At 44.4% G+C, this 27,476-nt stretch overlaps 1 protein-coding gene and 1 long non-coding RNA gene across 13 annotated transcripts in view; one reads left to right on the top strand and one right to left on the bottom strand.

Annotated features, from left to right (window-relative positions):
• The window catches only part of UBR5 (ubiquitin protein ligase E3 component n-recognin 5), a 122,936-nt gene that overhangs the window by 33,024 nt on the left and 62,436 nt on the right, over positions 1 to 27,476 (top strand). For 9 of the 12 annotated variants that reach the window (XM_068237748.1, XM_068237754.1, XM_068237751.1 and 6 more), the window contains exons 5-18: positions 1,270 to 1,389; positions 1,708 to 1,897; positions 2,539 to 2,698; positions 2,904 to 3,053; positions 6,670 to 6,881; positions 11,815 to 11,931; positions 12,046 to 12,156; positions 15,092 to 15,246; positions 16,711 to 16,828; positions 20,137 to 20,321; positions 23,660 to 23,769; positions 25,482 to 25,594; positions 25,695 to 25,838; positions 26,812 to 26,923. In XM_068237748.1, the coding sequence (XP_068093849.1) occupies positions 1,270 to 1,389; positions 1,708 to 1,897; positions 2,539 to 2,698; positions 2,904 to 3,053; positions 6,670 to 6,881; positions 11,815 to 11,931; positions 12,046 to 12,156; positions 15,092 to 15,246; positions 16,711 to 16,828; positions 20,137 to 20,321; positions 23,660 to 23,769; positions 25,482 to 25,594; positions 25,695 to 25,838; positions 26,812 to 26,923 (1,997 nt within the window). The remainder of the gene's footprint in view (positions 1 to 1,269; positions 1,390 to 1,707; positions 1,898 to 2,538; positions 2,699 to 2,903; positions 3,054 to 6,669; positions 6,882 to 11,814; positions 11,932 to 12,045; positions 12,157 to 15,091; positions 15,247 to 16,710; positions 16,829 to 20,136; positions 20,322 to 23,659; positions 23,770 to 25,481; positions 25,595 to 25,694; positions 25,839 to 26,811; positions 26,924 to 27,476) is intronic. The other 3 variants (XM_068237756.1, XM_068237752.1, XM_068237757.1) reach the window with 2 other exon arrangements.
• On the bottom strand, positions 2,773 to 7,232 carry LOC137519090 (uncharacterized). The gene is made up of 2 exons (XR_011020964.1): positions 7,101 to 7,232; positions 2,773 to 3,148 (listed from the first exon to the last, which is right to left on the bottom strand). It is a non-coding gene; the product is annotated as an uncharacterized lncRNA (long non-coding RNA).

Below are 27,476 nucleotides of genomic sequence, written 5' to 3'. Positions count from 1 at the left end.
AGATAGACCAGTGGAGATTTACGTTACCCTTGTACATCAATCAGAGATTTAAAGGATACCTGAGGTGACATGTGACATGAGATAGACATGGGTATGTACTGTGCCAAGCACACAAATAACTATGCCATGTTCCTTCTTTCTCTGCCTGAAAGAGTTAAATATCAGGGATGTAAGTGGCTGACTCAGTCCTGACTCAGACAGGAAGTGACTGCAATGTGACCCTCACTGTTAAGAAATTCCAACTATAAAACACGTTCCTTGCAGAAAATGGCTTCTGAGAGCAGGAAAGAGAGAAAAAGGATCAATAGTTCATAGATTTTAGCTCTGGCATGCTTCAATAAATGTGTCATTGAGCAAAAACAAAACAGTTAAAACTTAAAAAGTAGATTTGAACATAAAATAAAACTGCGGAATATCTTAAAAAGTCATTTTTAGGAGAAGGAAGATAGGTACAATTGTTTATTTCATTAGTGTATTTTCGCTTCAGGTGTCCTTTAAAATCTGAATTATAAAACAGGCAGCCAAGTCCTTGTTGCTTAACTCTGTACATACATAAATAGATTTAACTTGAGCACATTTTTGATCCAGGTCTGTTTTAAAAATAACTTGTACTGGGCAATACTTTCATACTGTTTTGACATGGAGGCCTATATGCAATTCATGTTCTCTTAATTTTTTCCCATTGGTGATATCACACCTTATCAATAAAATGCCCTTTAAACCACTTACAAATCTGGGAGGGGGAGAGAGACACAACACTAACTAAATAACTGGGCCTTCCTAGCAGCAGCATTCCATAATCTTGGAACTCCTAACTCACTGTTATACCTCAGGCTTTCCTGAATCCATATTCTTGGAAGAACTCTGATTATAGTTATTGTATATTCCAAGGATCCTGGAGCTTAACATTACTTTATGCCGTATTTCTGGGACACTTCACTAGTCCTATTTCCCCAATACCTCGGTCTGCAGGCTTATGGTGAGGATGAAGTTGCTATCTGTACTCATCATTTATCACCACTGGTCGCTTGAGTAGCTTCGGTGTGGTGATTGCCCCCCAATTACCACCACACCGAAGCTACTCAAGTGTCCAGTGGTGAAACTATCACCACAAAGTTCCCAAGGGTGTTGCTTAGGCTTGTGTGTTGCCAGACTTAAGTCCTTGAGCGCTTGCATCTGGAGGGCCAGGCCTTCACGTACAGCCCAGATGGTGGTGGTTTTCTTTATTCCTTTCTACATTTTGACTGATATGCCCTCTTTTGTTTTCAGTTCAAAGTTGAACAGTGGCTCAGGGGCAGGAAGGACATCCAGGCCAGGCAGGACTAGTGACTCTCCCTGGTTTTTGTCTGGTTCTGAGACTCTGGGCAGACTGGCAGGCAACACCCTTGGGTAAGTTTTAATAGGGTTAAGGCTGTAGTTAAGCATAAATATATAGATTAGCATTAAGAGGCAGACTGAACTTTCTCCGCTTTGGGCAAGTTTGTGTCATAAATGGCTTCCTGGTTATGTATGTTTGTATGTATGTCAATTGTTTTAATGGATCTCATGAAAGTGAACTCAGGTATGCTTGTTGCATATTAGTCAGTGATTTTGGTTATTGGTGTTAATTTTTGAATCTACCTTTGTTCACCATGGCTATGTTCTCTATGTAATATTGTTGGCAGTGTGCCGCAAACTCAGTGCATTCTCTGAATTCGTTCTTGTTAGCAGTCGATGGAGCTCCGGAGTAGGTGGAAGTGGAGGTGGTTCCTCAGGCCGTTCGTCCGCTGGAGCACGCGATTCTCGTAGGCAGACGCGAGTGATTCGTACTGGACGGGACAGGGGTTCCGGACTCCTGGGTAGTCAGCCACAGCCTGTGATTCCAGCATCGGTAATACCAGAAGAACTCATTTCACAGGTAATTGGGACATGAACAGCTTCTAACCATCTTGTGCTTAAAGTGGATCCGAGATTAAAAACTAACTATAACAAGTAACTTGCCTATATGTCTTATCTAAAGTTTAGATAGTTTACACAGCAAATCTAGCTGCAAACTGCTTCAACTGCATATGATTTCTTCCTGTGATACAATGAGAGCAGCCATATTCTGCTTGTGATCATTACACAGGCAAGCTGCTCTGCATCTCCACCCTTCAGCCTGCGAAAACTCCACTCCTTTCTTCTCCCATCTCCCTTCTGCCTCTGAAATCTCTGACTAGTAACACCACCTCCTCCTGCCCAGACTGAGCTCCCATAAACCCTTGCTACATGGGTCTCAGAGTGCCAAGGCGCTGGAGGAGCTGAGGGCGAGGCTTGTTTAGTTTATAGGGAATTAGAGTATTAAAACAAAAATATTTGGCTTGAGGAGTGCCCTATAAACTATATGGAAGGGGCACAATCATTCAAGGAGTGAAAGTCTATCTCGGATCCACATTAGGCAATGTGTTGAGATGGATCGCCTATGAGCAATGCTAAACCGTGGCTGTAATGATTAAAATACTTACTGCACTGATTTTGGATGGTCCTAATCCTGCGTCGCCATGTTTCTGTGACTTTCAGGCACAAGTTGTCCTTCAAGGAAAGTCCAGAAGTGTGATCATTCGGGAACTTCAGAGAACAAACCTTGACGTCAACTTGGCCGTAAACAACCTCTTAAGCCGAGATGACGAGGATGGAGATGACGGAGACGATACTGCCAGTGAGTCCTACTTACCCGGAGGTTAGTGCCAGTTAGCTTCACCCGCCAGTTCCACAAGAGGTGGTATTAGTTTCAATGAAGGAAGCGAAACGTCCTTCTGATGACTTTATGTAATTGGATGTGTGAGCTCAGATGGAGAGGATGTTCGTGACTAGAGTGTAATATATCATTGGCATTCTGTTTTCATGTTGTGCTTATTGACGGCTTGTGATCCTTGTGTTTATAGAGGATCTTATGTCACTGCTGGATGCTGACATTCATTCTGCTCACCCAAGTGTCATAATTGATGCTGATGCTATGTTTTCAGAAGATATTAGCTACTTTGGTTATCCATCCTTTCGGCGCTCTTCACTTTCCAGGATAGGCTCATCTAGAGGTAATTCTGTGCCTTTGTCTTCTCAGAAATTCGCCTGCTGTGTTCTAGACTTGTAGGTTTCCATTGTGTTACGGCTGACTTAGTTCATAGACGTCCTAGTGGAATCAAAGAGCTGCTTAATGGATCAGTTACAACACAAGTTGCGGCAGTCCTGCATGTTTTATGTGGGACTCTAGAGGTGCAGACCAGTCAGTTATTTTGCAGCTATGATTGCCAAATATTTGCAAATGTGAAACTGCCAGACGGCGCAGGAAGATTTGAATTACGGCTATAGCGGCTCTTGGGCAGTAATTTGGGGCACCGTCAAAACACTAAGCACAAATGACTTTGAAAATGGCGTAATTCTACAGACAGCAAAAGCTGGCAGCTGAGTTACATCCCTGAAGTCCACGGCTGCCTGGAGGGGGAATAGTAATGCTGCCGGGATTTTGTAGGAGTAGGGTGAGCCATTTTCGGCTTCACCCTGCACCCAAAATTTTCCGGGGCACCACTTTGCATGAATGCATGCATGTGATCTACAAGTTGTAGTGTTGGGGCTGAGTAATACAACTGGTGGGCTGTGACTCTGTCTCAAAGCATACCTGTTAATAAATTGCCTGCCCACTGAATAAAATAAGAAGTCAAGCTTTAACTTCAGGGAATACTGCATTTCGGAACATTCCACAGCTCTAGAGAGAAAATGTGGAGGATGCCGTATTTATTTCCTTTTAAATAATACAAATTACCCTGCTGTCCTGCTGATCCTCTGCTTCTAATACTTGCAGCCATAAACCCTGAACAAGCATGCAGATCAGTGGTGTGCGCTACAAGTAGCTACTCGTAATCGAAATTTAAATTGGCGTTGCCCACAGCAGAATGGGGGTTAACTTGCCAATGTCGCCGACCTAGTCAATGTCCTGCACTCACGTTCAGTGTCACTCCCATCCTTCCTTCTTCCGAGTTGAAGGAGGAAGCCTAGGGTGTTGTAGAATGTGAGTGGAGCGCATCGGCTAAGGCTGTGACCTAGGTAAGCTAAACCCAGTGCCCTTTGAACCCCCTCCTGTCACAGGTAGCGTTGTCTAATTTAATTTTCGGTTACGAGTAGTTTGGTATTCGTAGCTACTTGTAGTGCACAACACTGATGCAGATCAGATTTGCGGACTCAAGCCTGACCCGTTTAGCTGCATGCTTGTTTCAGGTGTGTGATTTACACTACTGCAGCCAAACAGATCAGCAGGATGCCAGGCAACTGGTAGTGTTTAAAAGGAAATGCATATGGCAGCCTCACCATCTCTCTTTCTTCAGGTGTCCTTTAAAGATTTATTTTGAGTTCCCACAAATGTATGTTTTAACACTTGGAATGTGAAAACACTTGGAACTATGAACATTTTAGATCCCATATCATACTTCTACATCTGCTCAACAGATCTAAGCTTCACTGAACAGTCAGGGCTATGACACACACATCATTTGTTGTTGGTTGCCAGCAACATCTGTTTTAGCAGCTGGAGACTGGTTGTCACATCAATCTTTGTTACACAAATCTTACATTTTTCTCCTATGCAGTGAACTGTGGAGCCACCATAGCTTGTATATGGCTGTGGCATATTGTTTATTCCTGTTAGGAATTCTGACTCTTGGATAGCGTGCCTGAACATTTATGTGGATGCCAGTTGGCCAGCCTTGAAGTGGTGGTTCCCTGCATAGCTTCATAGTCACAAGTGTCGCTTTCATCCATAAAGTACACCTGACGTGAGAGGTACATGGAGGTTGGCATATTTATCTCCTTTCAAATAATACAAGTTGCCTGGCTGTCATGCTGATCTCTTTGGCTTCAGTAATGTCTGAATCACACACCAGAAACAAGCATGCAGCTAATCAGTCAGACTTGAGTCAGAAACGCCTGATCTGTTGCATGCATGTTTAGAGTCTGTGGCTAAAAATATCAGAGGCAAGAATATCAGCGGATCAGCCAGGAAATCTGCATTGCCTAAATAGAAAATAAATGGGTCAGACTCCATATCTCTCACAGTTCAGGTGTACTTTAACCTCTAGATCCCAGGAAGGCACATGCTAAGTTCCTAATGGCTAATAGAATGTAGTTAAACTTTTCTAATGAGTTTGGTCCCCTGCAGGAGACAGAAGTTGGAGATTGGCAAGTCACACATTTTTAGAAGTTAACCATTAGCGGTTTTGCTAAACCCAACCTCTGCTTCCTAGATGCAGTTTATGAGCTTGTTGGGACAAGATTATCAGTAATCATAGAAATGGCCACTGTAACAGATGGCAATACGGAAAACTAATACCCATTAGCCTGATGAGAAGACCTCATAACTATATTTCTACTGCAGTCAGCCGTTAGAACCATTCTCCACTTTGTCATAAGTCACATGACCCATTTTTAAACTGCTTTCAATTTTAAGTAATCCTTGTTAACACCCCCAGTCGGCCTAAAATTTTTGGGTAGACTTATTTTAAATTGCCGACTGACTATGTCACAGGAATTGTATGTCCACATCAGTTTTGTCTACTGCAGCGCCCGACTTCAGAAAAATTTGTAAACAAAATGGATGAATTGGTGATGTGGAATTAAGGGAGGGCTTTCCTCTAAATATATTTTATACAATTGCGTAACTGGTTCATTAAGCGCTTTTATCTATAAACTGATCCATGTTTGGTGGCTGCCGATTTGAATTATAAATTGATAACGGAGAAATTGGCAGCGCTTCTTATCAGGCTGCAACTGAATTGACTACCAACAGAGGCATGCAGAGCCTCCTGGAGGCTAAATGCATGTCTTGTATTCAAAACCGATGCAAACTATGCACTAATCCTTACAGAGAACCCGAGGGGGGCAGATGGGACACAGAGGCATGTTCTCTGCCTCCTGACATGACTCTGTGTGTCCCCACACCCCCACCGCTGTGCTACAGCCCACCGAGATTTGCGATCTTGGGGGTAAACACAGAGGAGAGGGATTCCCTGTTCAAGACGCCCCCAGGGGCATACCTACAGTGTCTCCAGAGCTGCCATTGGGCAGCTCTCTCTTGCTAGCTGTGCCTCCTGCCGCTCCCCCACCTCCCTGCGCGCTGGTGAAAGACACTCTCCTTCCAGTGTCGTGACCCAGAGGTTACGAAAGGGAAAGTGTGCCATTGCGGCCCACAGGAGAGGTGGTTTTTGAGGTTACTTGTTCCACTCGGCCCTCCGGATCGAGTAGCCAACTTTTTTTTTTTTTTTTTTTTTTTTTTTTTTTTTTTATTTTATGAGCCCATCTCGGGCTCTCTTTAAACTCATTACAACAGAATGCAAACTGAAATGGCACATGGATGCAGCTAGCCATAAGTAAATTTACATTTCTACGAGAAGCGCTGCCACCTCCTCCTGCTGTATAGAATTATAAATTGATTAATAAGCTTTTCATTATACAACCCATCTAGGACTAAGCCATGCCTTTCTCTTACAACCCATAAATCGAGTGACTTTAGTTTACGTAATGATTATTTTGACCCTGGCAATGGTAGCAGTGGAAATCATTTCTGTAGAGCATACATAAGCTTTACTTGCTGCTAGATAAGAAGGGTCTTAAATAGAGATTGGCTTACTTTTATCCCACTGGTGTGACCCAATTGCATACCAGTTCTCCTTCTTCCCTTAGAAAGAGACTCTGAGCTGTTGCGTGAACGTGAGTCAGTTTTACGCTTGCGTGAGAGACGGTGGCTTGATGGAGCCTCATTTGATAACGAACGGGGCTCCACAAGTAAAGAAGGCGAGCCTAGTTTGGACAAGAAGAACACCCCGATACTGAGTCCAGTGTCTCTGGGAGAAGACTTGCAGTGGTGGCCGGAAAAGGTAATCCTTTACTTGGAATGTTTGCATTAGTGTGGCATATGTTTTACATAGCAGAATAAGAGGCAGGTAGATCTGGAACAAGAAGCTAATAATCTGTGGGTTTAAAGAGGAACTGCCATGAAAAATCTTAAAATTTAAAACCCATACAAATAAGCAGTTCATTTCTTCCAGAGTAAAATGAGCCGTGAATTACTTTTCTCCTATGTTGCTGTCACTTACAGTAAGTATTAGAAATCTGACATTACTGACAGGTTTTGGGTTAGTCCATCTCTCCATAGGGGATTCTCAGCACGGCCTTTATTCTTTATAAAGACACTCCCTGAAAAAGATTTATACAAAGATGCTGGACAGCCTCCCTGCTCGCTGTACACTTTTTTTTTTTGGGCAGTTGGACGGAGCAACTGCCATTCACCAAGTGCTTTTAAAAATAAAGAAAACCCTGCGAACCCCCCCAAGATGAGATGGGCAAGTCCAAAATCTGTCGGGAATGTCAGATTTCTACTACTTATTGTAATGCTGGGCATAGACGGGTCGATCCGGCGGCCAATTAGCCGCCGGATCGACCCCAGACGCGTCCCCGCTCGTACGCACGGGTCGATTCCCGCTTGTCCCCGCTGGCCGTCCTTTTTAGCCGCTCTATTCCCTGCCATTGTCCGCCAGCGGGAATCGAGCGGGCACGGGTCGAGCGGCTTGATCGGGCCAGCTGAATATTATCAGCTGGCCGGATCAGCTGGTCGATACACGGTACACAAACGTACCGTGTATCCCCAGCATTAGGGACAGCAACATAGGAGAAAAGTAATTTATGGCTCATTTTACTCTGGAAGAAACGTACTTCTTACTTGTATATATTAACATGTATTTAACATTTTAAGATTTTCGCGACAGAGGTCCTTTAAAGAATAACTGTAGTTATAAACTATCAAAAACCGTTAAATTTAAAAAATCAACTTGGGACCTCCTTGTGGAGATGGGAGTGTGAATTTTGTAACAATAGGACTCCTAAAGTCCAACTACAGACAAAATTGTTAAGGCTGCCCTCCCATCATAAGTTTAGAAGAACAGCACGCTGCCTGTTGTTCAAAATCCAGCAGTGGCTAAGCAGTTAGGCCTCGTTCACATTGCGGTCGGTTCGCATGTCCATTTTTTAAGCGTTTTCCGGCGATTTTCTGCACATTCACTCGTTTTTTTTGTAAGTGCTTTTGCAGAGCACTTCGTCTCTTGATCGGGAAAAAATAAATACAATGTGTTTTTTTAATTTTTAATTTTTTTTAAAAGCTCACTCAATCGCTTGCCAAAGCGATTTTGTGAGCATTTTTCCTATACCTTCTATTGAGGCAAACGTCTCAAAAATGGCCCAAGCACCGCTTTTCTAAGCGGATCGCAAACTAACCACTCAGATATGAACTCTCTCATAGAGAATCATTGCACAAGCGTCTTCAGGGCAAATTTGAAAATCGCCCGCACTTAAAATTTTACAAAAACTCCTATAATGTGAACAAGGCTTTAAAGGGTAAAAAAAAACGGGAGGTAGCAGGCATGTATGGGAAGCAGTCCTCATGCCCACCGCTCCCCCCTGTTCTCCTCTACCGCCTCCACTCTCTCTTCAATGCCCCCCTCAGCCTCTTCCAGGTCGGGCAGTAGTGCACAGGTGCTGATCCCTCTACATGCTTCCTTGATCACATCGGGAATGCTCTACACGTGTGCACACTACTGCCTGATCTGGAAGAGGCTGAGGGGAGGGGCATTTGGAGGAGGGCGGGGGAGCAGTGGGCATGGGGGCTGCTCTCCGTATAGGTGTATATTAACTAGTATCCAGGCTGTAATGAAAGGGGCGTTGAAGATGTCATAATATACCTATTGCCATTTTAAAGCTTTAGGAGTGGTTTGCTTTAATATTCCATAACTACAGTTATTCATTAAAAAAAAAAAAAAAAGTTCATAAATGCCCTTTTTGGCCTTTTTCCACCAAGTACAAGTGGGGGGGGGGGGGGGGGGGGGGTTTGTACCAAGAATTGGTTTTGGCTCATACAAGTTCAGGAAGGATGACCGGGTTAATGTCTGTAAGCCAAGAGCTGAGGCTGCCATAAAACATTAACGTTTTATATGCAAAGTACGGGTCACAGACACTGGGCCTGATTCACAAAGAGGTGCAAACTTTTTCGCGGACTTTTGCGCGCGTGATTTGCGCGACCGCGGACTTTTGCGCGCGCAATTTGCCGCGATTCACGCGATCGCGGACTTTTGCGCGCGCAAAAGTCCGCGAAAAAGTTTGCACCGCTTTGTGAATCAGGCCCCGTGTGTGTCAGCAGTGGTCCTTTCCACATTGCAACAGCCTGCAGCTTTTGCAGAAATCCTCTCCTTTGCCCCGCCCCATGAGGTGGACTGTATCAAAGCGGAAGACATGTGACTCAGCATGTGTCTTCTAAAGACAGGCATTACTGTGAAGATGCAGATATGAAAAATGAACGTGAATAAGTGGGCTTTACCAGATTCGTGATGTGTGCAGTAAAATGTCCTGAATAGGGAGGGACAATGAAATGCAAATTGCATTATGAAAATTCTGTAAGCAAATTTTGTGCAGCTTGAAAAGGGGCCAATCGAATTTTACCTCAGCAGAATTTTATTGGTTAATTTTCAAGCTGCATAAATTTGCATCCAAAATTTGCATAATGCTGCAACAGCTCGAAATTTGCATCTTGTTTTCATTACACTTGCTTTCCGTGGGGGTATTTTTTGGCACCTCTTCAGCGCTAACTCATAATGTTAGATCTTCAGGCTGCCACCTCCAAGATGGCTGCCTCTTCTGGGAACCTGCCCTCTGGAGCGGTAATGGGACCTTCATTGAGTGATGCAATGGCTACCATGTGTCAGTGAGGTGGTTAGACTTGACTCGCCATTCACCCAAGAGTGACAGTGGTGCTGAGGAAGGGGAGAAAGACCAGGGGGAGATATCCTTGTGTGGCAACTTTTCTGCTTCATTCATCGGGTTTCCTAAAGCTTGACTGTAGATGGGCTTTAAAGTGAACCATAGACGAAGTACCCTCATGTATTTTACCATATATATGAGTGGGAACATTAGAGAAAATACCTACCCTGCTCTGTTTCATTCTTCACTGGTCAGCCTGCTTATCAGCCCTGATAAAATCCCATCACATTGGAAGTATTGTCTCACACTCACTAATGGATCAAACCCATAGTCTTTAAAGCGAGTGCAACAGCTGAAAAGAGGGATGATGCCCTCTATGCAGTATTCAACAAGGAAGAAAGCTGGCACATCCAAAATCAATCTTTATTCGTTCCATGTAAAAATATGGCCAACGTTTCAGAGCCGCGGAGGGCCCCTTTGTCAAGGCAATGTTTGCTCTGAGGCAAAGATCTACAGAAACAAAAAGATAATAAAAAGTATAAACAAAACCACCATTTGTACTACCTCAACCAGATAGTAACATTTGTGTGGTATTTAACCAATGGAAAACCATTCCAGAGTGAGAAGAAAAGGGGGATTCCCAAGTAAAACTAAGATACCGCAGCCATGTCACTAGCAACATATTGAAATCGTGCAGATGGAAGCATGCAGACGTCCCAAGATTTAGCGTAAAATCGTGTGACCCTGGAAGCCAGTGCAAGAACCAAGCAAACAAGCCCAAGGTGGATAAACTGTTCTTCATGTCACATGGCAAAAAAATGACAAAGGCCAAGATGCAGTTATGTGGAATTTTAGATTGAAAGCAGTGTCTCAGGCTAAAAGGACCGTGTGCATTACATGCAGGACACAAAGATTCAGTATGATTAAAATAACCTGTTTGCTGCTGTGCAAAAAAGTCTGCCTAAAAAGGGACAAAGTCAAATTAAACACACTGCAGGCATGTCAAATCAGAGGCAGCACCCTCAGTAACAAAAGCATTCTTCTACTTACATAGGAATTCAGGAGTCTGGCTCCTCTAAAACATAGGTTCTCAACGTGTGGTACGCGTACCCCAGGGGGTACTTCTGAGGGTTCTAGGGGGTACTCGGGCTTGATTATACTTAACCAAAAATAACAAATTTAGAGTTTTAGAAAATGATAAATCTTATTTAAACAGCACCAATCTAGTATTTTAGCTAATTAAAAGCAATAGTAAATGCTTGGAAATGGTTTAGAACCAATTATAATGTACTACGATTAATTATATATTTGTCAAGGGGTACGTGTGATAATGTTTACCATGCTAGGGGGTACTTGGTGAGTACAGGGTTTTAAAAGGGGTACATACCAATAAAATGTTGAGAAACCCTGCTCTAAAGCACTCCCTGTCAGCGATGTGTATTCATCTGGGGTCAGCAGCAGCAATGCGCGCTCCTAGCTAATGTTCCTCAAATAGATTCTGAAAGGGGAGGGCGGGGGAAGCCCTCTCTCCTACTTAGCTTAACAGGGAAGCCTCCTCTTTTGTCACTCAGCAGGTTGTCATGGGGACAGAGCTCCATGATTCATAGAGGCTTTTCCCAGCTGCTGGTCAATCATGAAAGGGGACCAGGGAGGGGGGAGTTCCTTGCTGATAAAATCCCAGATTGAGCATTCAGTCTGGCTTTGCTATAGTGACTCAGCTATAATGAACCCTGAGCAGAACCAGAAGGGGGCAGGCTTGGGCTTGAAAAGACATCAGAGAACACAGACTTGGCAATGATTCCTGAGCAAAGCCAGACTGAATGCTCAGTCGGGAATTTTATCAGGGCTGATAACAGCCAGGCTGAGCAGTGAAGAATGAAACCGAGAGCATGGTAGGTGTTTTCTCTAATGTTCCCACTGATATATATGGTAAAATACATGAGGGTGCTTCGTCTCTGGTACATTTTAAACAAAACATATATGACCATTCTTAACCAGCAAGGAAAAATTCAGCAGTGTTACATGAGAACTGATCAATATCTCTTGTATTGCTTTTCTGCACAGGATGGAACTAAATTTATTGCTATTGGAGCACTGTACTCAGAGCTGGTAGCAGTGAGCAGTAAAGGAGAACTCTACCAGTGGAAGTGGTTTGAGTCTGAACCATACAGGAACCCCCAGGTAGGTTTTTTGTTTTTTTTTGTGTGGTGTGCACAGAAATCTAGCAACATCTTTTTGTAGGTATAACTGTGATGTTGACACAACTACTTATTATGTACTCTTTCTATTCCGCAGAATCCTTTAATTCATCACCCGAGAACCGCTTTCCTCGGCCTAACCAATGAAAAAATTGTCCTCCTTTCAGCTAATAGCATTCGGGCGACCGTCGCCACAGAAAGCAACAAGGTCAGGAGCAATTTCTATTGGTCAGCTCAGTTTCAGGTTTTTCTTAGGCTCGGTTCACACCAGTCAACATATATTTGTGATTACACCTTTTCTATAAAAAGAAGAAAAATGTCCTTAGCGGGGTGATCCACCACACCCGTCATACAATATTTGATTATTAGGACAAATGTTTCTAGAAAAATATCATGGCACATTAAAAAATTATTTTGCAAAAAACAGCAGTACAACTTTGATACAAAAAAATACAAAACGATGAATCTTCATTAAAAGTTAAGAATTGACAATCTGGCTTGACAAAGTTGGCAATAATAGATTTCTGGGGACGATGACAATAATTTAATTCTGGTGGCCACGACACGTTTGTTTCGGGTATGTTAGTACCCTTCATCAGGCCTCATTGTATATAATGGTCTATTGGACCCATTTAACCATAAGAGCCAGAGCAATGCAAATCGGGGAAAAAGAACATCTGACCACCCGGGTGCACTGACACAATCCCATAGGCTGGTATCCAGATAGTCCAGCAGCTAGGAAGGGAGTGCCATTTTTTTCGGTTCACACCAGGACGGATGTTCTGAAGACCTCAGTTTTTCATCCGTGACCCTCCGTTCCGTTAGAGCACGGTCCCTGCAACGCATCCATTGACCCGGAAAAATTGCTGCAGACCCAAACTTGAGCTCCGTTTGGCGGAACAGACCGACCGGATTCTCATTTGCATGTGAATGGATCCATTGGTTAACATTTGATCCTTATGCATTTGTTTTCTTCTGTTCTGTTCCGCTATACCGATTTTTTTGTTTTTGTTTTTTTTTTGTTTGTTTTTTAGGCCAATGTGAAACGGGCCTTATAGTATGTCACATTACGTCCTGCTATATACAGTATACAGCATAAGCTTGCTGGAGAGAGATGTGATTTTAAAGTGAACCCAAGGTGAGAGTTGTATGGAGGCTGCCATATTCATTTCCTTTTAAGCAATACTGGTTGCCTGGCTGTCCTACTGATCCTCTGCCTTTAATAGATTCAGCCATAGACCCTGAACAAGCATGCAGCAGATCAGGGGTTTCTGACATTGTCAGATCTGACAAGATTAGCTGCATGCTTGTTTCTGGTGTGATTCAGACACTACTGACCAGAACGATCAACAGGACTGTCAGGCAACTGGTATTGTTAAATAGACAATAAATATGGCAGCTTTCAATACCTTTCACTTCAGCAGTCCTTTAAAGTAAATCTGAAGTGATTTTTAAATAAATAGATACTTGCCTATGGAGAGGGAGGCTCTGGGGTCCTATTGAGCCTTCCCATTCCTCTCACTGTCCCAGTGTTCCAGCGCTGGCTCCTCTGTATAAATCTCCAGCGCCGGAAGTCTTCGGGAGCCTGAGTGCTCTAGAGAGCGAGTTTGTGCATGTGCTGTACAAAGCCGACCAACTTCTGGAGTATTCGGGCTCCTGAAGACTTCCGAAGCCTCCCATGGCAGAAGTCACGCTCAGGAGTTTTTGCTAGCCTGATTTACATTTAAACAGTACCAATTTCCTGGAAGACCTGCTGATCTATTTGGCTGCAGTAGTGGCTGAATCACAGCAGAAACGAGCATGCAGATAATCTTGTCAGATCTGATAATGTCAGAAACGCCTGATCTGCTGCCTGCTTGTTCGGGATCTACGGCTAAAACAGAGGATCATCAGGAACACCATGCAACTGGTATTATTTAAAAGGAAATAAATATGGCAGCCTCCATATCACTTTTGTTACAGTTGTCCTTTAAAGGGATACTTAAGTGAAAATAAAAAAATGATTTTTACTCACCTGGGGCTTCCCTCAGCCCCCTGCAGCTGTCCGGTGCCCTCGCAGCCTCTCTCCAATCCTTCTGTCCCCGCTGGCGGCTACTTCCGGGTTGGGCGACAGCCGCCGACAGGCTGGGATGCGAGTGATTCTTCGCGTTCCCAGCCACAATATATCGCCCCCTATGCTGCTATTGTCTTCTTGCCGCAATAGCAGCATAGGGGGCGATATAATGTGGCTGGGAACGCGAAGAATCAATCGCGTTCCCAGCCTGTCGCCCAACCCGGAACTAGTCGCCAGCGGGGACAGAAGGATTGGAGAGAGGCTGCGAGGGCACCGGACAGCTGCAGGGGGCTGAGGGAAGCCCCAGGTGAGTAAAAATCATTTTTTTTTTATTTTCATTTAAAGGGATACTGTAGGGGGGTCGGGGGAAAATGAGCTGAACTTACCTGGGGCTTCTAATGGTCCCCCGCAGATATCCTGTGCCCGCGCAGCCGCTCACCGATGCTCCGGCCCCGCCTCCGGTTCACTTCTGGAATTTCTGACTTTAAAGTCAGAAAACCACTGCGCCTGCGTTGCCGTGTCCTCGCTCCCGCTGATGTCATCAAAAGCGCACAGCGCAGGCCCAGTATGGTCTGTGTCTGCGCAGTACACTCCTGGTGACATCAGCGGGAGCGAGGACACGGCAACGCAGGCGCAGTGGTTTTCTGACTTTAAAGTCAGAAATTCCAGAAGTGAACCGGTGGCGGGGCCAGAGCATTGGGGAGTGGCTGCGCCAACACAGGATGTCTGCGGGGGACCATTGGAAGCCCCGGGTAAGTTCAGCTCATTTTCCCCCGACCCCCCCCCCCCCCCCCCCCCCCCTACAGTATCCCTTTAAGTGTGAAGGATACTCTGATGGTCTGATAGCTGCATAAAAGGAAAATAAAAGAACAAACTGCTTTTGGCTTCCTTCCATGTATGCAAGTGTTCCCTGTACTTGCTTGCAGAAGCTGTTTTTTATTGCCTCCTCTCCTCTCTTCTCCTCTTAATGGTGAAGAGGGTGGCTGACTAACAGGATGCTTGTAAACAGTGTTAAATCTTCAAGCAGTACTGATTCTTTCCTCCCATTAATGCCTTTCACTCGAAAGTAAAACTTTATTTGCTCTGTTAGGTTGCCACCTGGGTTGACGAGACGCTCAGCTCTGTAGCTTCCAAATTAGAGCACACAGCTCAAGTATTCCCTGAGCTGCAGGGTGAGAAGATCGTGTCCCTGCACTGCTGTGCCCTTTACACCTGTGCACAGCTGGAGAATAACCTCTACTGGTGGTGAGTACAAGCACTAAAATCAATCCTTTTGTTTTACCTTCTGTCTAAACTTGTGCAACGCTGACACACTTCGGATTTATACGTAATGAAGTTCACGTACATAAAGCTGAAACTTTTTTTTTTTTCACGGTTTATGCCCCACACTGCTGCCTCATATATGCTGATTTGCAACCTAACGGATTTGAAACTAACAAATGTCCTCCCATTCTGTGACAACTAATGCACTTAAAGAGAACCTGTACTGAGTAAAAATATTTAAAATAAACACATGAGGTAACTTCAAATGAACATTACAGAGTTACCTTGCCATCAGTTCCTCTCAGAAGCTCACCATTTTCTTCTGACAATAATCCCATCCAGTTCTGACAATATTTTGTCAGATCTGAAATATATCAGTTGCTGTCAGTAAAATATCAGTTGCTGTCAGTTATAGCTGAGAGGAAAACAGATGTACCAGGTAATGTCCATGTTTCCCTATGGCTCAATTGGGCGATGTTACAGTTTAACTGTGTGCTGACCAGAAAGCTGTTATGGGTAATGGATATTTTCAAAATGGAGGACGGAAAATTCCCTTGATCATAGTGAACAAATAGGACGCGGGAGAGGAGAAAGACACTGAGCAGTAGACTACATGGAAGGTAAGTATGACTTGTGTATGCTTATTTTGACTTTTATTTTCAGTACAGGTTTTCTTTAATGATATGGGTTTTTAGTTTTTTTTGTTTTTTTTTTCAAAATAACTGCCCTTTTCAGACCACCAGACTTAATAGTGTCAATCAGCTTCAATGATTGCTATTTTTATAAAGGATCACCACTTTTGTTCAGAATTAACATTTTGGTAAAGTATAGCATTTTAGCAGTACTTGTAATTTGGCTCACACTATGATGGCAGTGCATATGCAGAATAGATCCCTGCGGTCTTTTGGGCTCTTTATCAATCAGTAGCAGACATTTTTCAACTTAATTCCTCCCTGCACACAGGGCTTCCATTCTGTGCTATGAAATTACTGCCGAACACACAAGTTTTGTAAATCAGGCAGAAAAATTTGGAATCTTTTGGATTCATCTCACAACCTTGCCACAGGCAGATTCTCTACCACTACACTGCCACTGTCATGTCAGAATTTCAGCTCTGTCATTTGAGCAAATCTGATTCTACCTCTGGGAGGACCTCCCAGAGGATTACGTGTGCTGAAATTGCTTCTGACAATGCAGAAGCCATTGACTAGTGGTAGAGAATCTGCCTGTGATACAGAACGTTGTGAGTTCACATACAGAGAATTCTTTATTTGGCTGCCTATTTATTTGCAAAGTTATAAATGTTTTCAGGATGTAATGCCTGATGCTGGCCTTTCTCTTCACCCCAAACATTTAGCATGGTTGTCCCTAGAATTTTCCAGGTCATTGATGCTCAATATCCATATGATTACCACTATTTTGTCTCTTCACTTTTTGTTTTTCTAGGGGTGTTGTACCTTTTAGTCAAAGGAAAAAAATGCTTGAAAAAGCGAGAGCTAAAAATAAAAAACCCAAATCTAGTGCTGGAATCTCTTCAATGCCAAATATCATAGTTGGTACTCAGGTGAGAATATTTCAGAGCTTTGTTTTTTACATTTTCGTGTTGTTGTTTTTTTTTTTTTTTTTTTTTCTTTTGTGGTTTTTAAATGTTTTCAATAAAAGTTATATTTTAAGCAATGCATCTCCTTCCAATAAGGTTGTTAGTGTGTATTATCCTAATCAGAATTTGTGTATTGTTATATTTTTTTTTTCCCAAGTCTGCTTGCCTATTTTTGATCAGTTAAAGAAAAAAGCTTGAAGTGGGTGTCAGGAAGGCAGGACTTGATGACTTTTGTGGTCTCATTCATCTTAAAGGCAACCTGAGATGGGGATTAGCAATAAAATATACATACCTGGGGCTTCCTCCGGCCTGATCGCTCCCACACCGTCCTCTTCTAATTCCCCGTTTGCCAGCAATTGGCCCTGGAAAGTCCTCCGGTCCGGGGCCAACTGCGCATGCCCGGCTGTGCGTGCGCTCCTGTAGCGTTTTACGTCCCTGGAGCCACCTGCGCGGTAATACTGCACAGACGCAGAACGCTCCCGGTAACGGCAGGGAGACAGTGGAGCACATCTCTCTGGACTGCACATGCACCAACTGGCCCCGACTGACTGATTTTCCGAGGCTAGTTGCGGGTGAACTGAGAGGGAGAGGAGGATGCCGTGGGAGCGATTAAGCCGTAGGGGGCTGGAGGAAGATATATATATAGATAGATAGATAGATAGATAAAATCTATTGTACAGGACTCCAGGGATGGGTCCTGGACGGAAGATACATTTCCCCTATTTTTGGTTTTGGCTCCCTTTAGACAGGCAGTTGGGGAAGGAGTCCGGGGTAGTTTGCAACCCAGGGTTGCATGTTCTTTCATTTGTTAGGGCCCGGACTCTGGAATGGAAGGGAAATGGTTGGGCGGGCTCTTCCATTCCACCCCAGGGCTTGTCTGGAGATAGCCTTGAAAAAATTAATGCCAGTGCATTAAGGGTTAACCTATTGCAGGAAGCAATATCTGCAAGGAGCTCTGGGAAAGGAGTGAGTGTGATTTTCCTGAGCAGGTGTGCATTGCTGATGAGCTGTGCAGGCTGCAGTGCGTGTGGATCAGAGCTCCTGGCTGGACTTCCCAGTGTTACAAGGAAGGTAACCCTCTGGCTAAAAGGAAAAGAAATACTGAGGTGTGTCATAAATTGAACTGTGTTTTTCTTGCAAAGACTTGTAAGTTTGGGTTGCTGAAGAAAGATGGACTTTTTCCTTTAGGTTGAATTGAACAGTGAACTGCATAGTTTTGTTGGCTGAGTAAAGCTGCACTTTTTCTGTTTCTGGCGGATGCCTAACTGATGTTGCAAGAATAAACAAAACTATTGTTTTCAACTTTATGGCTGCCTAAACTATGTGAAACTTGATCCCAGATTCCCCTGAATATCACTATATATATAATTAAAACCCACACATTTTATTTGCCCATTTGTCCCGGTTATTGCAACATTTAAAATATTTCCCTACTACAATGTATGGCTCTAATATTTTATCTGGAAATAAAGGTGTATTTTTTCCAGTTTAGTGATTATTTCTATATGTCTAATTAAAATCCTTTATTTGCAGATTTAACAGTAATATTCCTACCAAACATACACATTAAAAAGTCTTTAAGTTAATGGTGCTGTTTTGGTTTTGTTTGTTTTTTCTTTTAAATTGTCTTTTATTTTTATAAGTGTTTTATTTGGGTAACTGTAGGGTAGGAGTGTAATGGGTTAAAATGTACCGTATATTCTGACATATAAGACGACCCCCCAACTTTTCCAGTTAAAATAAAGAGTTTGGCATATACTCGCCGTATAAGACTACCCCTCTTCACAACATGCCTCCTCCATCCTCTTGGCCCACCCCTGTATACACCTTTGCATAATACTGGGTGCCGCAGTCTTCCAGGGGAGGGAAAAGAGATAAGGCTGTGATTTTTAAGAACTTTGTGTCAGGTGCGCGGTGTCAGTATTGTGCCAGGCAGAGCTTACCGGTTGCAGCAGCCTTGGCGGAAAGGTCCGCTCGTGTCCTGGGTCCTACCATGTCCTCCACTGTCCCCCCTGCATCATTTATGGCCACGTCTCGTGTTTGAAAATTCAAAGCTGCAATACCATAGCGTCTTGCGAGCAGCCGATCGCGTGGGTGACGGGGCAGCTTCCTTGTTCCGGGTCAGCTGAGTGGTGATGTGCGCTCCACAATTCAGTGTCTTCCTCTTCCTATGCACGTCACCAGTCAGGTGACCCAGAACAAGGAAGCTACACTGTTAGCCACGCGAGCGGCTGCTCGCAAGACGCTATGCTATTGCAGCTTTGAATTTTCAAACACACGGGACGTGGACATGAATGATGCAGGGGGGACAGTGGAGGACATAGAAGGTCCCAGAACACGGGCGGACCTTTCCACCAAGGCTGCTGCAACCGGTAAGCTCTGCCTGGCACAATACTGACACTCCGCACCTGGCGTATAAGATGACCCCCCACTTTGCAGAAGGTTTTCAGGGTTCAAAAAGTCATCTTATACCCGGAATATACGGTAATAAAAAGTATGTATAACTATAAAGTGTATGTGTGTGTGTATGACTGAGTGCATTTTACTTTTTGGCCACAAGATGGCACTACACTTAACTTCAGAGTACAGTAAACAGTACTCTGAAGTAGTTAGTGTATCTGTTTATGTGAAGCTTTTCATTCATCGCGGGGACAGCGATCGGGATGGGAACAAGCTGTTCCCAGTCCCTGATAGATTGCCTTATCGGCGGAAATGAACGGTGGAAGGGCAGCATTGTGCAGGGGGGTGTAAATACACGATGCTGGGGTTGTGTAGGAGTTAAGGTCTAGTAGAAATGTTAAGAGGTTTATGAATTCATTCATGGGCTTCTGAAGGTGTTTTGGAGTGATGGTGCTTGAACACCACAGTACCTCATCTCCCCAAAATTTACAAGCAGCTTTTATCTATGGCATGGATGTTAAATGCAAGTGAAATGCTAGCTCTTAAAAGGTTTATGGACGGACCTATTTGGCTGCAATTTTATACAATAACTGATTCAGTTTGCATCCCTGGCTGAAAACCATCTGAAACGTGCACATCAATCGGCCATTTGAACGAGCCCTAACTCATTCTGACATGCACCCTAAAAAGTTCTGCTAATGTGGACCCATTAGTGGGGATACCACTGCTGTTCTGAAGATCACTTGAAGGGAATTGATAAAAATGAGCACTTAGGATGTGTGAGCTGATGGTTGCCAGAAGACACTAAAAAGAATGATACAAGTAGTGTAGCTGTAAGGAGCTGTTTAGTAATTTGTGTTTCTGTGTGACAGGTTTGCTTGAGAAATAATCCCCTGTATCATGCGGGTGCTGTGGCCTTTTCAATCAATGCTGGAATCCCAAAAGTTGGTGTCTTAATGGAGTCTGTGTGGAATATGAATGACAGCTGCCGTTTTCAGCTGAGATCACCAGAGAGTCTGAAGAACATGGAGAAATCCAGCAAGACCACAGAAGCCAAGTGAGTTCAGTCTGCGGAGTGGGAAATCCAATGTCCATAGTGATGCACTCTGAGCCAAACCGTGCCTGCCAAAGACACTATGGCCCAGATGCAATTCACTTTTTCTCTTGAGTTATCTCCTAGGAGATAGTTCTCTTCTCTTTAAAATAACTTGTGAGCATTTTACAATTGAAAATTGTATTGCTTGCTGGTGTTTTAACCACTTAACGACCAGCTAACGCCGATAGGCGGCGCCTGGTCGTTTGTGGTTTTGCATGTAAACGGACGCTCATTCACGGATCGCGGCTCGCACACGTAATGTAAACACGCGGGGAAGAAATCCCCGCTGTTTATATCAATACAGCGCTGCTACGCAGCACCGCCGTGACGGAGATCGGCGATCCCCGGCCTCTGATTGGCCGGGGATCACCGTCATTTGATAGGCTGAAGCCTATCCTATCCGGCGCAGGACGGATTTCCGTCCTGCGCCTCACATAGGGGAAGACAGAGAGAGGTAAGGGGAGGGACCGCACAATATTGCTGCGGAGGGGGGCTTTGAGGAGCCCCCCCCACAAATCGCAGGCAGCCGGCGGCGTTCAGACCCCCCCTGCAGGACATCCCCCTAGTGGGGAAAAGGAAGGGGGGGGGGGAGTCTGATCGCCCTGCCTTTTACCTGATCGGTGCTGCGAGCTGGAGAGCCCGCGCAGCACCGATCATTGAAAAAACCCCGTGGTCCTTAAGTGGTTAAAAGGCATTTTGTGATGAGGTGGGAAAATATCACCTAGAAGGAAACTCTGGAGAAAATGTGAATTGCATCTGATCCATGAGTGGTTCCAATACCTGGGCAGGCCACAGATGGGCAGATCCCCAGTCATCAAGGGGTCGTCAGCCAATCGGGCAGGAAATGATGCAGCCAGATCCACCCATCGCATCTGCGTGCAGCTCCGAGAATGACTGGTACCGATGGTTTTACAGGTGGGACCATGGCACTGTCATTAGGGCTAATCATTGTTACTGAGCGAGTGCAGTGGTGGCCCTAATGACAGTGTCGTGGTTCCACTTGTGAGACCATGTGCAACAGTCACAACACAGAGCAGCAGGCAGACCTTATTGGTGGATCTGGCGGCAGCAGACTGCTTCTGTATGTGCTTGTGGGTGGGACACCTGGCACTATTTGGGACCATATGATGCACTGACATTTCCTCACACGTTTGAGGGAGAAAAAGTGCATCTTATAGTCTGAAAATACAGTAGTTCCCCCTGTAACCCATTGAAGTAATGAATATATACAGGTACAGCACTTATTTCAGTTTATGGTAAATAACAGGTACACATACGGTAAATAACAGGTACACGTATCCTTAAAAGTCAACATTGTGCAAGCTAAATCTCCTCTGTACATCTTTTATTAACATTCACAAAAAGTTCTGTTGTACATTTTCAGCATTGTCTTTAAAGGACTTACGAGGCCAGTTTTAGAGAAAAAAAAAAGATACCTGCATCAGTTTGTAAGGCACGAAGGACGCTGTCCGCGCCCTCCGTGCCGTTTCGCTGGGTCCCCGCCGCTCAGTAGCCCCCCGAACGGCCCCAGACCGCACTGCCTGGGTCGGGCTCTCCAGCCTGCATAAAGATGGCCGCGGCTGTGCAGCTCTAAGGCCAACCCCCCCGATCCACACTACAGGAAACAGCCAGTTACGTGGATCGGGGGGTTGGCCCTAGAGCTGCGCAGCCGCGGCCAGCTCCGGCGGCCGTCTTTCTGCAGGCTGGAGAGCTTGACCCGGGCAGTGCAGTCGGGGGCCGTTCGGGGGGGCTACTGAGTGGCGGGGACCCGGCGAAATGGTGCGGGCGGCGTCCTCTGTGCCTTACAAACTGATGCTAATTTGTTTTCGGCCATTATAGTTTTTAAAATAATACGTGCTACCTAAATTAAATTCCATGTATTTTATTTTCCCATTTGTCCTGGTTATTACACCATTTAAATTTTGTCCCTATCACAATGTATGGCGCCGATTATTTTATTTGGAAATAAAGGTGCATTTTTTCAGTTTTGCATCCATCACTAATTACAAAGTTCAGTCCCTAAGGCAGGGGTGCCGACCCTTTTTTTTTTTTTCCGGCTCGCGAGCTACTTTGAAATTCGCAGAGGCCAGGAGATCAGGTTAGCTTGGTATATGTGTCTTCAGTATAGGTTAGCTAGGTATATGTGCCTCAGTATAGGTTAGCGCGGGGTATATGTGCCTCCAGTATGGGTTAACTTGGCTATAGGGCGGGCACGCTTACCTCCCTCCAGCGGTGGCGTCCTGGTCTTCACTCCCTCAGCCATGGCTGGCTGGAGGGCAGATAAGCAATTCGGTGGCTGAGGGAGGCTCCGGCGGGCAGCGTGAGTGGAGGTGGAAGTTTTGCTTCCAGCCCCGCCCCCAGCCATGACACTGCGTCATGGCAGAGCCGCCCCGGCCTCTGAGCCGCGCCTCTCTCCTCCCCCGATTGCCCGCACTATCAGTGACCAGCAGCAGAATCTGATAGGACGCGTTCTACAGCTGCTGGCCGCAAAGTTCAATGGGACACGGCCATGAGGCTGCGATCTACCAATCAGGTGGTCGCGATCTGCTGGTAGATCGCGATCGACTTATTGGGCATCCCTGCTCTAAGGTAACTATTAATGCAATTTTTTTTAATTGTATATTTTTATTTTATTGTGTACCGATTGGGGAGTGTGGGAGGTAAGGAGATAATTTTAAAAGTACAAAAAAGTCATTTATTTCCAGATGTAATTTTACTATTTGGCCACAAGATGCCCTGGCAGCTCACTTCTGCACGCAGAAAGTTCCTCCACAAAGCGGATGTAATGAGTGGATGGGACAGAAGGGGATTTGTGAAAGACTGAGCCATCTTTCATACAGGGACTTAAGGCTAGTACACACTAGCAATTTTGATTGGCCAATGATTGGTCAATTTTACCACCTCCATGTAGTATGAACGCCAAACAGATTTTCAATTCTATGCAGATTATATAGGTAAATGGTCATACTACATGGAGGTGGTAAAATTGACCAATGATTGGCCTATCAAAATTGCTAGTGTGTACTAGGCTTTAGATCAATGAGTGGAAACTTTCTTCCCATTCATTGATCTCTGGGCTAATGGAAGGTGGCGGGAGCGCGTGCACCAAGCAGCGACAGCAGTGTAGCCTATCTGGACGGATATATCCGTCCAGATAGGATTAAGTGGTTAAAGAATGTAAAAGGAATTCACTTTTTTTTTTTTCTCCTGCTGAAGCTTTTATGTCAATGGATGTAATTTTTATACCAAGTCTTAATATACATACTCATGATGTTGTTTGTTTTTCTTCCCATCCTAAGGCCTGAAAGCAAACAAGAACCTGTAAAGACGGAAATGGGTCCCCCACCATCTCCAGCCTCTACCTGCAGCGATGCCTCTTCCATTGCTAGCAGTGCTTCAATGCCTTACAGTGAGTAGCAGCTGTGCAAATAGTATAAGGGTGCAATGGATCTCTTACATTACTAAAGGGACTGCCTGCACTGCAGAAATGTCATTACTGAAGAGCTTCTTGTTGTACTCCTTTGTGTTAAAATGAGACCGAGCTGCCCGTTACCTGGTTACTAATGGTATTGGCCATGTGTGCCTCCCTCCAGAACTAGTGGGAATGTCAGCATACCATTTAAAACTGTAGATCATTTTTGTTAATGTATTATTGTGCCTGAAATACAGCAATACATAAACCATTGACAAGGAAAGAAAAGAAAAGCAATAAAGTGTTATTCAGTCTCGTGATGGGATAAAATGGACAGTAAGTGTACAGTTGGTAATTGAATGTCATGTGTTGGAAGGATCTGAGTGACTTCAGACCTGGCCCTTTTGGACTATTCTCCTATTTGTTCCCAAACCTGAAGGTATAACGTTTTTGGGACATTTCTGATGCCAAACATGCTGCTGAGAGCTTGTTTGAGGTCCAGTAAAGGAAATTTTCTTTAAAGCTAATTGGAACCCGTTATTTTTTTTTTGTTTAAAGTCAGATAGTCTCCTACGGAGGGGGAGGCTCTGGGTCCCATAGAGCATTCCCTCTCCCGGTGCCCGCTGCTGTCCTGGTTCCCCCGTAGCGGTATTTGACCGTTTCGGTCAAATACCGCTGTCTCCCGGCCGAAGGGAGGCTTCGGAAATGCTTCGGGAGCCAGAGTGCTCCCGAAGACGGGCCGCTCTGCATTGCGCACGCGCGAGCACCCTCTGACGCACTCGCGTGTGCGCCGCCTGTCTTCGGGAGGACTCGGCAGGGGATGTGAATGGAGGAGCCAGCGCAGCACGGAGGGCACCGGGAGAGGAAGAGGGATGACTCATTAGGACCGAGCCTTCCCTCTCCTTAGGTGAGTATCTGACTTTTTTTTTTTTTTTAAATACGGGGTTACATTAGCTTTAAAGAGACTCAGACAAAGAATACTAAAGCTCTGATACTTATCCGGGGATTTCTCCTTCCCCATAAACACGACTAAGTCCCACACCATCCTCCCACGGTCTGCCGTTCAGCCGCGGTGATCACAGTTACCAGGCTCAGTTGATGGCAGTCAGGCTCTACTGCGCATGCACAGACCTGGTCTGACGCCACTGAGCCTGTTACCAGGGCTCACTGCGGCTGAACGGCAGACCGTGGTAGGACGGTGTGGGACCTGGTCGTGTTTATGGGGCGGGAGTAAGCCCCTGATAAGTATCGGAGCTTTAGTATTCTTCGTCTCCGAGCCTCTTTAACTGTTCTAGAAAAGCTGCAACTACGCTGTACCAAGTACCTCAGTCTCGGGAGAACATAGTGAATAAATATGGTGTTCTACAGTTCTGCCTCTTCCTTTTTTTTTTTTTTTTTTTTTTATTATTGGCAACATCTCGTAATGTTTATTGTGTTGGCTCAACTTGCATATTCCCCATATTTCAGTCCACCCTTCATTAGTGAGATGTGTTGGTAAAGAAAGTCCAGTCCATGACAGCACACCCTTCAACTTTTATGACTTTGTTGCTAGCATCCTGCTGCCAGACCTGCATCAGAGCTGCATTTACCTAAAAGAGGGCAGGTGGTTTGTGTTTTGGCTGGGCAGTGTGTGTATACCATATACAAACCTAAATTAACTGAACATTTCAGCATTTTTCATGTAGGTAAAGTTTATTGGTGTGTTTCAGAACGAAGGCGATCCACACCAGCTCCCAAAGAAGAAGAGAAGGTCAATGAGGAGCAGTGGTCCCTCAGAGAGGTGGTGTTTGTTGAAGATGTCAAGAATGTCCCTGTGGGCAAGGTTCATATCTGATACTTTCTACAATTTTATACTTCTACCTACTGTTGTCCAAGAACACTCAATTCATCAGCTGGTATCTTTTCACCTTAATGCCTTTTAGGTGCTTAAAGTAGATGGTGCTTATGTTGCTGTAAAGTTCCCTGGGACATCGAATAGTACCAGCAGCCAGTGCCCTCCTGGTTGTGATCCTGACCCATCTTCACTGCTTCAAGATTGCCGACTCCTGAGGATTGATGAACTTCAAGTAAGTGACCCTCCTGACATACATGACGTATAGTGTGTGTGTGTGTGTGTGTGTGTGTGTGTATACAGGGCTTCAGTGTCCTCCACTCTCCCTGCTTGGATATAGTAAGGTGCATATCTATATAGCATTCATTTCAAAGACTTTCACCTTAATCAGTTTGGGAGGAAAATAATGAAGTGTCTGTATGTAGCTTAAAGTGTGCCTGAGATGGGGGGGGGGGGGGGGGGGTATAAAAAAAGAAAAATGTATGCATACCTGGGACTTCCTACAGCCCCCTCCGGCCTGATCGCTCCCTTGCTGCCGTCCTCCACATCCTGCGACTGGCCTCGGTAAGTTGTCCAGTTGGTGCAGGTGCAGTCGAGCTGTGTGCAGGTGTATTCCTGTATGACTCCAATTTAAGTCATGAGTATGGGAGAATGAAAGTAGCCAGTCTGTTACTAGAAACTGGAAGTATTCTGGTGATGGACAAGGCTAAAAACATACGTATGCAATTATGGGAGGAACAAGTCCATTTCAGAGTATAAATGTGGACATGTACATTGAGTGGGGGATGCTGATTCCAGAAAATGAAATGAGGGGGTCAGAGGAGCTGGTAATATATTTATGCTAATGTGAATTTTGACAACCAATACTTTTCTAATGCATCTCCATTCTTTTTTATTTAAATGCTGATTATAACCCTTTTTCTATATAGTTTATGTATTGTCTATGTATAATACTACAGGAATATATTTTTACATAAAGATTTGGGTGTAAGTGTTCTATTTATTTTCAATGAGGGGTAACTGTTACAAATCTATACAGTGGTATTGTAACCCATATAACTGGCTCTGGGAGAAAGAACGCTTTGAGTTAAGTTCCCATAATAAATTGGCTAGCTATCCTATATTGGACAGGAGCTATCAATATTGATATTTTTTTTTTACGTGAAAGTTAAATAACTGGTTTTGTACCTTTTTGAAAACTCCTCTAGGTGGTAAAGACAGGTGGAACTCCCAAAGTCCCTGACTGTTTCCAGAGGACTCCTAAAAAGTTATGTATTCCTGAGAAGACTGAAATCCTGGCTGTAAACGTGGATTCCAAAGGTTTGTACTTCATCCAACCAGAGTACAGTTTCTGTTAACACCAGTTAGCCCCTGATTCTTTTTAAAGGACCTGTGTCAAGAAGATATTAAAATGTAAAATATATGTAGACATGTACAATTAAAGTGAACCTTCAGACTAAAAATCTACTCAGCAGCACTGAAAAGGCTTGGTGTTTTAACAGTTTCACAGCATCAGAACTTTGTTTTTCTTATAGAAGTCTCATTTTTAGCTGCATTTTTATCTAAGCTCCGCCCCATCAAAGAAAACTGCACGGGCTTTTTTCCCCTTATGCTGTACAAAGCATGATGGGATTTCCTATGTTGTTCATGTTGCCTAGCAACTGGGGGGGGGGGGGGAATCAGGACACAGGACAGTTGGAACTGTGTCTTATGCTCCCTGTCACCTTCTTTCAACCAAAAAGATGGCTGCCCTCATGAAATCACAAACCTTTGCCTGTTCTTTTAAAACAGGGTGGGTAAAAGATTATATTACCTATCTATTTTAATTAACATAACTAATTAACTTAATAACAGTGTTTGTTTAGGCTCAAGT

Source organism: Hyperolius riggenbachi, chromosome 5 (assembly GCF_040937935.1).
Source record: "Hyperolius riggenbachi isolate aHypRig1 chromosome 5, aHypRig1.pri, whole genome shotgun sequence".
NCBI classification, from domain to species: Eukaryota; Metazoa; Chordata; class Amphibia; order Anura; family Hyperoliidae; genus Hyperolius; species Hyperolius riggenbachi.
This window is presented reverse-complemented; position numbering and strand designations above follow the sequence as displayed.